The 10,354-nt window shown below is 48.4% G+C and overlaps 2 protein-coding genes across 3 annotated transcripts; both read left to right on the plus strand.

Annotated features, from left to right (window-relative positions):
* Positions 1-862: 862 nt before the first annotated feature.
* On the plus strand, positions 863-1,852 carry LOC143899344 (uncharacterized). Its single transcript, XM_077409577.1, has one exon. It carries the CDS (start codon positions 863-865, stop codon positions 1,850-1,852), a length of 990 nt encoding a protein of 329 aa, XP_077265703.1.
* Positions 1,853-3,869: 2,017 nt separating this feature from the next.
* LOC143899345 (matrix metalloproteinase-27-like) lies at positions 3,870-6,994 on the plus strand. 2 transcript variants are annotated; one of them, XM_077409579.1, is made up of 4 exons: positions 3,870-5,975; positions 6,049-6,247; positions 6,328-6,596; positions 6,658-6,994. In XM_077409579.1, exon 1 carries the CDS (start codon positions 3,870-3,872, stop codon positions 4,905-4,907), a length of 1,038 nt encoding a protein of 345 aa, XP_077265705.1. In that variant the 3' UTR covers positions 4,908-5,975; positions 6,049-6,247; positions 6,328-6,596; positions 6,658-6,994. The 2 variants fall into 2 exon arrangements, with proteins under 2 accessions (XP_077265705.1, XP_077265704.1); XM_077409578.1 differs by having other exon boundaries at positions 6,675-6,994.
* The last annotated feature ends 3,360 nt before the right edge of the window (positions 6,995-10,354 follow it).

Raw genomic sequence — 10,354 nt, forward strand, 5'->3', positions numbered from 1 at the left:
ACTTGAGAGTTATCATTCGGACATCAATTTCCCAAAGTATTAAGGCGCGCTTTTCAGAAAAACGCGAGAAGAAAAACGAAGACGACGACGACGAAGTTTATAGCGTATACGAGAACGAAAACGATGACGGTGACGGTTATGACGTGTACGAGAACGACGACGGTGGCGACAGAGTATTCGTTCTTTGCGCCAACGAGAATACTATGAGGAGCGAGATAAAGTGCGCCTACCGATTGAATTTTACAAAACCGAACAACATTGGTTCTCTCTTGGGTTTCTCGAAAAATTGTATTCTAAAACCGAACAAATGGTACGTTTCCGACGGACCCGTCGACGTCATGAGCGTGAACATAATTCGCATCGAGTGCAGCATCACCGCGGGAGCGTACAGCAACGGACGCTCGGTGCACGCGATACACGATTTCGCGCCGAAAGTTCTACCGGGATATAAACTGTTGGAGACCCCGACGCAGATCATTTACCTTCCGATCGTCGCGTGAAACGTTACCGATATAACGGTGCGAGTCGTGAATCAGAAAGATCGCTTGATCGACTTTCGCGGCGAGAAGATAACGATCAGACTGCACGTACGTTGTCGTCACGGTTAGTGTGTGTGTGTGTATGCGTATCCCCGAAAAGAAAGCGAGAGGAGGGATGCTCGTTCTGAACGGATCTAGCGCAAATTGTGCGAACGAGCGAGCTAGCCCGTTGTACGACAAGATCGATAGCGCGGGGAAGAGAAGAGGCGGGGGAGGAAGGAGAGCCGTTCTCAGCGACGCCAACGTCAGGTTCCTACGATCGCTGGGTCTTGCCGTGAGAAACGCGTCACCGTCGAGCCGTTTCTACCTCGAGAAGAAAAATCATGGCCGACATCCTGAGTATCGGCGGTGAGCCGACCTTCGACGAGCGCATCGTCGGAATCGAGACTCACACGTATAACCCGTACGTCAACACGACGTTCGGACACAACGACGAGATACGAATACCCATACAGCAGCAGGATCTGTATACGCTGCCATGCGACAGTTTCCTGTACGTCGAGGGACTCAACGACGACGGCGCGACGAATGAGGAACAATACGCGAAATTAGTCAATAACTGCGTCGCGTTTATGTTCGACGAAATTCGATACGAGCTCGACGGCGTGGAGATCGACCGGTGTAGAAACGTCGGCATAACCAGCACGATAAAGAACTACGTGTCGCTGACCGTCGAACGAGCCACAAAACTGCAGAACGCTGGATGGAGTTATCCGACGAGCGAATCGAATCTGAACAACGCGTCGCATCAATTCAACTTTTGCGTACCTTTGAATATTTTTTTGGGTTTCTGCGAGGACTACAGACGCATGGTGATAAACGCGCGACACGAACTTATCCTGATACGCTCTCGTAGCGACTACAACTGCGTCGTAGATCCGAAGAAGACCGTGCCGAGAGATCCGGCCAAGGATCCTAAAATTACGTTGTTGAAAGTGCAATGGCGTATGCCTCACGTGGCGCTAAACGACGTGACTAAATTATCGCTGTTGCGAACGTTGGAGAGCGGACGATTTCTGAGCGCGGGCTTTCGCTCTTGGGATCTGTACAAATTTCCCTTGCTGCAGAGCACGACCAAGCATTTGTGGGCCGTGAAAGCCGCGCCGCAATTGGAGAAGCCGCGATACGTCATATTCGCGTTGCAGACCGGACGGCGAAACGAATTCGCGGCCGACGCCTCGAGGTTCAATCATTGCGCGCTCGCCAACGTGAAATTGTATCTCAACTCGGAATTCTATCCCTACGACGACGTGAACGTGGATTTCGAGAGCGACAAGTTCGCCGTGCTGTACGAGATGTACGCGAAATTTTGAGGAGCGTACTACGGAAACGGTCGCGACGACGCGCTCTTCTCTCCGCGCGAATTCGCGCGGGTAGCTCCGCTCGCGGTGATCGATTGTTCCCGTCAAAACGAATCGGTGAAGAGCGCCACCGTGGACGTGCGCATCAAGTTCGAAAACAAGGAAAACGTTCCGCCGAAAATCACAGCTTTTTGTCTCATCGTTCACGATCGCGTCATCGAGTACAGTCCGCTGACCAACGTGGTGCGCAAAATTATCTAACGGAAAATCCCGGTAAACTGAAAATGCAATTGCGAGGATACCTCATCCGGGAAACGAAAAAATGTGATTGTGGGCGTGTTTTTATCCCGGAAACAAGGAATATATAAATTTGCGGGCTTTTTCCATTGTTTCTCAGACTCTGTTAGGAACAAGCAACTTAAACGAACGTCTGTTCTTTAATTTTTTTCAACGCGCGCCGACGCAATGGCAACAGCGGCAACGACAACGACGACGATTTTCGTCGACCTGCAAAGATTCACGGTGGGCGACAGATTCGTCACGAAGGAGGTGGCCGTGCTGCGAAGCGAGACGCGCGTGCTCGCGCATCACGTGTTTCGCGCACCGATGAGTTGGAATCCGCTGACAAGTTCCGAGAAAGCGAGGACCAGTTGGCTGATTGCGAACCATCACGGCCTTTGTTGGGAGGACGGCGACACGGACTATCGCCAGGCAAAGACGATTGTTCGACGCGCGGTGCGCGACAACCTGGACGAGTTGCGCGAGACGGAGGAGACGTCCAACGCGCAAATCTACGTGAAAAGTTTCGAGAAAAAAAGATGGCTGCAGGAGATTCTCGGCGACGTCGACGCGACGATCGTGACCGTCGACGCGGAGTACGAGGACGTCGATCGGTTGGAGTCTCTTCGCGCCGATCGCGCGTTTCGCTGCCGACGTCACCAACGGTGCTGCGCCGTGGAGAACGTAATGAAGTTGCGCGATTGGTGGATCGAGCGACACGAATGTTTCGCCAGCATCGACTCTGCGAATTTAAATACTTTATAAATTTGTGTAAAAAAAAACGTTATATATTACTGGTTTAATATACTTTCATTTTTAATGTATTAATTATTTTATCTTCTTGCGTTGCTCGTTTTTTTTTTATTTCGTACATATTGTGTTTAATCGTTTATTTTAAAATATATGAATAGACGGAAAATACGCATCAAGGAAAATAATTAGTGCATTTTATTGCGTCGAGGAAAATATACGAATCGACGGAAAATACGCATCGAGGAAAATAATTAATGCATTTGTTTTAATCAAACCGACTCATCCGCCGGAATCGTTGACGCAATTTTTCCTTATTGGGCCGACTCATCCGCAAAGATCTTCGACGCTTTTTTTTTCACGCCCAAAACCCCCCGCCGCGCCGCCATCTATCCGCGTCATCGCGTAAACGTTCGCATTCAGATCCCGCTAAAAACCGCAACGCGCCGTCATCGCGGTTACACCGTCTTTCTCTCGCTCTCGACGAGGCGGCTCGCGCGCATAATCGCGTTAACCGCGTGTTTTATCGCCGCGGGGTGCATCAATTCCACAATTACGGACGAAAATTACGCGCTCACGTTCAACTACCTGCAGAAATACGGATATCTGTCCAAAGACGTGGACGCGTTTCCGGCTCAAAGACGAAACGACGTTCTTCGCAAAGCTTTCGAGGATCTTCAGAATTACTACGAATTACCCGGCGACGGAACGCCCAACAACGAAACGCTGCAATTTATGAGAAAACCGTGATGCGGTTTCCGAGACATCCTGAAACATGGAACGAAAGCGAGCCTGTCCAAATGGCCGAAGACGCACCTGACGTGGCATTTTCACTTACTTAGCCGACGGGACCGAGCTGAGCACGGCGCGGGCCGCGTTCGATCTGTGGTTGCAGCATTCGGCATTGACGTTTGAACGCTCCGAAACGCCGAATGCCGACATTATAATATCTTGGCAACGCCTACGTCACTATAACACGAATACCAAGGTAAACGGAGCAATGTGCTCGGACAAATTTGACGGCCCCGACAACATGCTCGCCCACGCGTCTCTCCCGACGGACCAAGCGGGGTTCGTCTCCGAGGTGCACGTCGACGGGGACGAGCCGTGGCACATTTACGTCAACAAACATCCCGCGGATAAGTTTTCCCTGCATTACACGCTGACGCACGAGATCGGCTACTCCCTCGGATTGGTGCACAATGGGCGCAAAACATCGGTGATGTTCGCGATACAGCCGGACCAGCAGTATCCGGTGAAGCTCGACCAAAACGACATTGCCGACATTCAACGTTTGTACGGTGAAAAAATTGTGAACGATCCGCCCCGTCGGACGCCGCCGCCGCCGCCGCCGCCGTCGCCGGACCTGTGCAGCCTCGATCGCGTGAACGGGATATTGATTTTAGAAAATCGAATGTACATCTCGTACAAGCATTACGTTTGGTCGATCGATCTGGACGGTAGGACGTACAACGGACCTTTAGCCCTCTCGATTCACATGAGTTTTCTTCACGACAATTACACGCGCGTGACCGCCGCCTATCAATCCCCGTCCGGCAATCTCGTGGTGTTCGTAGATAATTTGGTATACTTGGTTCAATATCCGGAATTTAGTCTGCAGCCAGGTTGGCCGAAGACCCTGCAAGAACTCGGATTTCCCGAAAACACGTTGATCAACGGAGCGGTGAACACCCACAGAGGACGTTCCTTCGTGGAGTTCAACGGTAACTCGGTGGGCGAGATAGACGAATGCCACGAGAGCAATAAAGTTGCCAAATTTACGCCCCTCGAGGTGACGTTTCCCGGAATACCGACCGGCGTGACGTCGATCTTCCGCTACATCGACGGCAATCTGTACTTCACCACTCGCGCTGTACGATCTCCAATTTTGCGTGGATCGCGTCGTCCGTGCGCTGAGCGCGGCGACCGAGGAAGTCGACGCAAAGTTTTCGCGCTATCGGGAGATAGCCGCCGCTGCAATGAAAATGGAAACTTCGGTTCAGACTGCGATACTGAAGAGCGATTTCTTCGATCCTGACAACATCGTCGACTGCGAGATAGCCGCGCTTTGTTTCCAATCCTTATAACGATGTCGCGTCTACGAAATGTATATATTCGCGCGAGCGAAACAATGTAAACGCGCTTGTAATATTTTTTTGAATAAATAAAAAAAATTATATGCGTATCTCATCTGTGCGCTTTGTATTTTTATTTCCCTCCTTTTCCAAAATCCGTATACTAATTTCTGCGCGACCGCGTTTACCCCCCGCGGTCGCGACGCGGATCAAAACGACCTTCGGTCCAAAAGTTAAAAAACAAAAAAAAGAAAAAAACACGACGACGACGAAGACGGGTGCGCGAGACCCCCCGCGAAACGAACCACCTCGATCGGGTCGTTCTCCCCATCCCCCCGAAACGTCCAGAGGAACGACCTCAAACGAGTTCGAACGAGTTCGGACGCGCCCGAACGCGCGCGAGCGACGACGCCAAAGAAGCAAAAAAAAACGAGAAATATATTGGCCCTCCACGATTCTCCAAAACGGTCGGTAACGGCGCGAGCGCCGCTCCGAGCGCCCCCTCGGAAAAAACGAACGCGCGCGAGCGACGACGACGAATAAACCGACGTATATTTAGCAAATAAATTAAAAATTATTGAAAATTAACTAACCCAATCGTTTGGAAATCATTTGGAGATATTTGGAAAAAACTTTTCAGAGTTTGGAAAACCATACATTAATCACAATTAATTAAAATCAATTAAGCGTATAATTAGCAGAAAGTATTTAAAAAATATTTTTTTTTAATCCAATTGCTCCAGAATCATTTGGATAATATGTCCATATAATTTTTATTATTTGGAAAACAACTGTATTCTAATAAAAATTAATTAAAGGTCAATATTTCGTTTTAATGTCTGCACCATAGTGCAATAAAGTGCACATACTTCTCAGCTGACGACGAGTGGCAAGACTGGCAAGAAATCAGCAACCTAATCTACAGTTTGCTCATAAAATTCTCGTAAAATGTCTGCAATTAAAGTTACAACTAGAAGTGGAGCCAAATATTCGCGAGTCTCGCATTATACGATGCCAGAGAAAAGAAAAAGGTATGATATTTTTTATCATTGAAATTACAACTTCAAGAATGCATAATGCTAATTACAAATTGTTATATTTCAGGTGTCCGAAAATTTTTACGTCGATATGAATTCAGAGGGATTAAAAAGAATGTTTGGACGACACATCGCTTATAGCGATGTAAGTACCTTAACTAGAAGGTGCATTTTGAGCCTCAATAAACCCAGTCCCGATTTGTTTTTTGTCGTACGGCTCGAGAAAGTATTGCAGGGCGATATATCGGAGTGTCCCGAACCATAAGGTAATAAAATGTTAAAATAAAATACTGATGCATTCAAAATGGCAATTTCTCATATTATTGTCTTATTCATTTCCGTATAGGTCAGAGCTGCCGCAGCTGCTGCGTGCGAATGCCTGGGTCGTTATAGAATGCCTCTCGCGTGGACTGCAATTTATCTGTTTGGTGTAATCGGATGCGGTGGTGATACGGATAGCACTGCTGGATCTTTAGACAGAAAGTCGGGCGGTCTGGAACAGTGGCGAAAAAAAGTGGAACTGCCGACGCGACGTGGTTTGCTAGAAAGACGGAGTTTGGATAAAAGACGTAGTTGGTCGCCGGACGATTTTGCCAATTGCCTCGATAGCTTTAGGTTTGTATAATGCTCCATTTTTCTATCAAAAGGCTTAACTAACATCTTGATGTTCTTATAGGCCCATTATTTTAACAGTCTCGAGCTTCTTCAAGCAGGAAAGCGAACGACTTCGCGATGAAGATCTTTATAAGTTTTTGGTTGAACTACGAAGACCTGGTTCCAACTTGAAACGATTAAAATGCTTACCAGGGATTTGAAATTGGATCTCAGTCCCAGACCCGAAGAACTACCGAGATGTCTTGATCCCGACCTTAGAAGATTAGTTCCATATCCGGATGAAAAGAATCGACCGGTTAAGGAGATAGTCTCGAGTTTACAGACGAAGTTGTTTCGCCCGATTTAACGTATCGTAATCTTCTATATCTTTATCCCAAGGTGCATATCGAATAAAATTGTACGATCATCCTTCTCGTATATTAGTATTTATATAATTTATATATAAATAAAATTTATATATAAATTTTATATACATATACATACATAATTGATTTCTATCGTCTCTAACTAACCCGCGCAGTAATGTAATAGTACTACAATGTATTATTGTACCTTATCGTTTATAATAATAAATCAGTAAAGTCAGAGACACATACGCTGATAATTGTCTTTCTCTTTTCTTTACCCTCTCGGGTACGATGGAGAGGGAACGTCTACGAAAACTGGATGTATAGTAATAAAGTCGACTGCGTCGATCCGGTACTAATCTTTTATTATTCCAACAATAATAATAATAATAATAATATATGTCGAAAAATGTGATCACTGAAACATACACATTATACATCTCCCGCCGGCCTCGCAGGTTCAGAAAATTGTACTAAATACCAATTGCATATACACGCACACACGCGCGCGCGCGCGCGCACACACACTCTCTCTCTCTCTCTCTCTCTCTCTCTCTCTCTCTCTTTCTCTTTCTCTCTCATACTCGAGTCTCCTTGTAAAAATTAAAAATCTTAGCAGTGCTCGACGAAGGCCCACGCTCGCCGATTGCATTTTTCCTCCTTTTTTTTCTTCTCCCTTTTCCTCTCATCACACTATTCATTTACATTGCTATTATTCGTATTGCGAGTGATTGCGAGCGGCTTATCATGTAATCTTTTTTTTACTCAGTTAACAGGATTAATTCGAATTAGACTGACGCTGTTAGTATATTTGGCCTGTTCTTTTTAATTGAATTAACTTCTTATACAGTTTATCTTTTCTCTTTTTTTCTCTAACGTGAAAAGAAAAAGAGAAAAGATGAACCGTACAAGAAGTTCACCTAAAAAGAACAAGCCTATTATTTTTTTTCCATTACGCGAAGAAATAAATAAATGGTAGAGTCGCCGATATCGGAGATGTTTTTACCCCTTTCGATAATGAACACGCAAGAAACCCCGCGATCGCGAGTCCCCGGAATGTAATCCGGAGCGCCTTGAGAACCTACTTACGTATATATATCTGTATGATGTGTGACGTGACAAAAGTCGCGTCCCTTACCCCAGATGGGAGCTCGGCCGAGGGAGGCGTCAGGGATGGTGCCTCCGCCCGAGGCGGGCGGAGAGCGAGCCTTTAGGTTAGGATTAAGACCTTTTGCGAGCGTTACAGGTCGAGGGAGTGCGGAGCAGATGGCCAGGGTCACGACGAGTGTAACGGCTTATGCCGCGTCGAGGGACTTACGGCTGGACAACCAGGAGCTTCCGAGGGCGTACGATCGGCGGGCGGGTCACGCTGGGGCCCACAGCCGGCAGATCAGATGACCTGTCAAGGCGTCACGGATGGCACGAGAGCACTGCAGCCCGGATACGGGGGACGCCCCGACGAAGATCCCCGTTAAGGAACGGGGCCACCACCGCTGAGTACCGCTCCCGGTCGACGAGCCATGGCCCGTCCAGCCTGGCCGTCGAGGAACCGGACGATGAGACGCGGCCTGGACAGCCGGTCTCAATTAGGCGGACTTCAAAACTACCGCCGGCGGATGGGCGCAGTGACGAGGGGCGCTCGCGAAGGGCGCGACGATCGCCTAGAGAGATCGCTGGCAGGCCAGGGCGCAGCACCGATCAGGCTAGGGAAACCGGCGCGCGCGGGCGCGCGCGGGCCCTGCGTGGTCCCGCCGAATCGAGGAAATGCCACTGTCGAGCGAGCCGCCATCCCGGCAACATCCAGCCCTAAGAGCGAGTGACGAACCGCCGGAACGAGACGCATTTGTAAGGCCACTGCTCAGCCTTCCTCGAAGTAAGACCGCGAGAATACCTAGGCCCTCCCGGGAGTCGCGTTGTGCCGCGGTAAAGTATGAAATCGGCTGTAATTAAAGAATATCGAGTGCCATACCGCGGGAGGGCCCGTGCGACGAAGTTCGCGAGTGCCCGCCTCGGGGATGAAACGTACGGCCGCCGACAGTCAGCGTACATGTAATTTCGTTGTGATATCGTTTCGTGTACTTCGTTGCGTATGATTTCGTTGTGAGTAATTTCGTTCGCGTAATTTCGTTGCGGGTGATTTCGTCGCGTGGAATTTCCTGAACGCCGTTGGCTTAACCGTGCCGTAGTTTTGAGAAGTGGCTCTCGCGCGTGAGAGAGCCTCGTAGTTATCGTTGCCGGTTAAGTTCATGCCATTTGTAAGTAGCTATACGTGCGTTTCATCGGGATTAATGGCCCACGGTTGTGTCGAGTTAACGGGTGGGGCCATTCGTGCATTTCGAGGGGAGAGAAGATCCCCAGCGTTGTCGCGGTAGACCGTAGGGAAATTGCGTAATTGTTTAAGGAGATTGCGTTGGTTATTTGTTAGCATCTCGCGTTTGACCGTCAGGGTGGAATTCGCTGCAACTTATGTCGGGGAATACTCTTGTGCGAATTCAATCGGGATTGCCGTGCAGTTCAGCGACGGAATGAGTATCGCGCTCGTGGGGTGACACGTGGCGTGTGCTCGAATTCTGCTTGTTCGCCGTGGAACTCGCTATCGTCCACTTGTTATCTGCCTTAACCGAAATATAATTTAATGTTTTATGTATTTGAGTGTGATGATTGCGCTACGCTCCCTCTCCTATTCCATCCGCGGTTGATCAAAGAAGCCCACGCCTGAGAAATACTGCGATCTCGTGAATCGTGGTGCGAGGAATCGCACCTGGCGCCCAACATAACATCTCTAAAATACTCAGTCGAGCTACCATCGGGGTTTCGGAGAGCAGTATCGCGAATATTGATAGAGATTATAGTGAAGAAAGCGACGGCGCGCTCCTCCACGGCCGGCGAGACCGTGAGGACATCGTCGTCGTCGTCGTAAAATTTTGGCGCCCAACGTGGGGCCTCTCGCCCGAAAATTACCAATTAACGAAAATCGGGAGAGAGAGCGTGCGCAAGTGAACTTGTTTTGTGCAATCATTATATTTATGTGTTTCCCTATGATTTATGTGATTCTCTTGTGTTAGTTATATGTTCGATCGGATTTTCGAATTATTATTTCGTGGCCCTGGAATTTTGGTGCCATGAATGCGGTGTGTAGTGCCGAGTGAAGGCCGCTTCGCTCGACTTTGTTTTGGTTCGCACACGGCCGGTATTCGGGAACTTGAGTTTTTCAGTCGAATTCCTGCCTGTTTACGATTTCGGGGACTGTGTTGATTCGATTTCGGTTAAGTTTCGCGAAAGTAAATACCGTTCGATAATATTGCGACTGGCCTACCTCTTCGTCCAAATAATAAGCTTGGAGAATAATAACGTACTTGGTAATTCCGCGTATTGGGAAAAGGAAAAAGGCCTTGCTGGTGTCTTCGGTTT

The sequence above is a fragment of the Temnothorax americanus genome, unplaced genomic scaffold (genome assembly GCF_048541705.1).
Source record: "Temnothorax americanus isolate GAGA-0224 unplaced genomic scaffold, ASM4854170v1 Scaffold263, whole genome shotgun sequence".
Classification (NCBI taxonomy): domain Eukaryota; kingdom Metazoa; phylum Arthropoda; class Insecta; order Hymenoptera; family Formicidae; genus Temnothorax; species Temnothorax americanus.

Bases quoted from the DNA above. Each gene is read 5' to 3' on its own strand.
- LOC143899345 (XM_077409579.1), top strand. From the start codon at position 3,870: ATGTGCTCGGACAAATTTGACGGCCCCGACAACATGCTCGCCCACGCG.
- LOC143899344 (XM_077409577.1), top strand. From the start codon at position 863: ATGGCCGACATCCTGAGTATCGGCGGTGAGCCGACCTTCGACGAGCGC.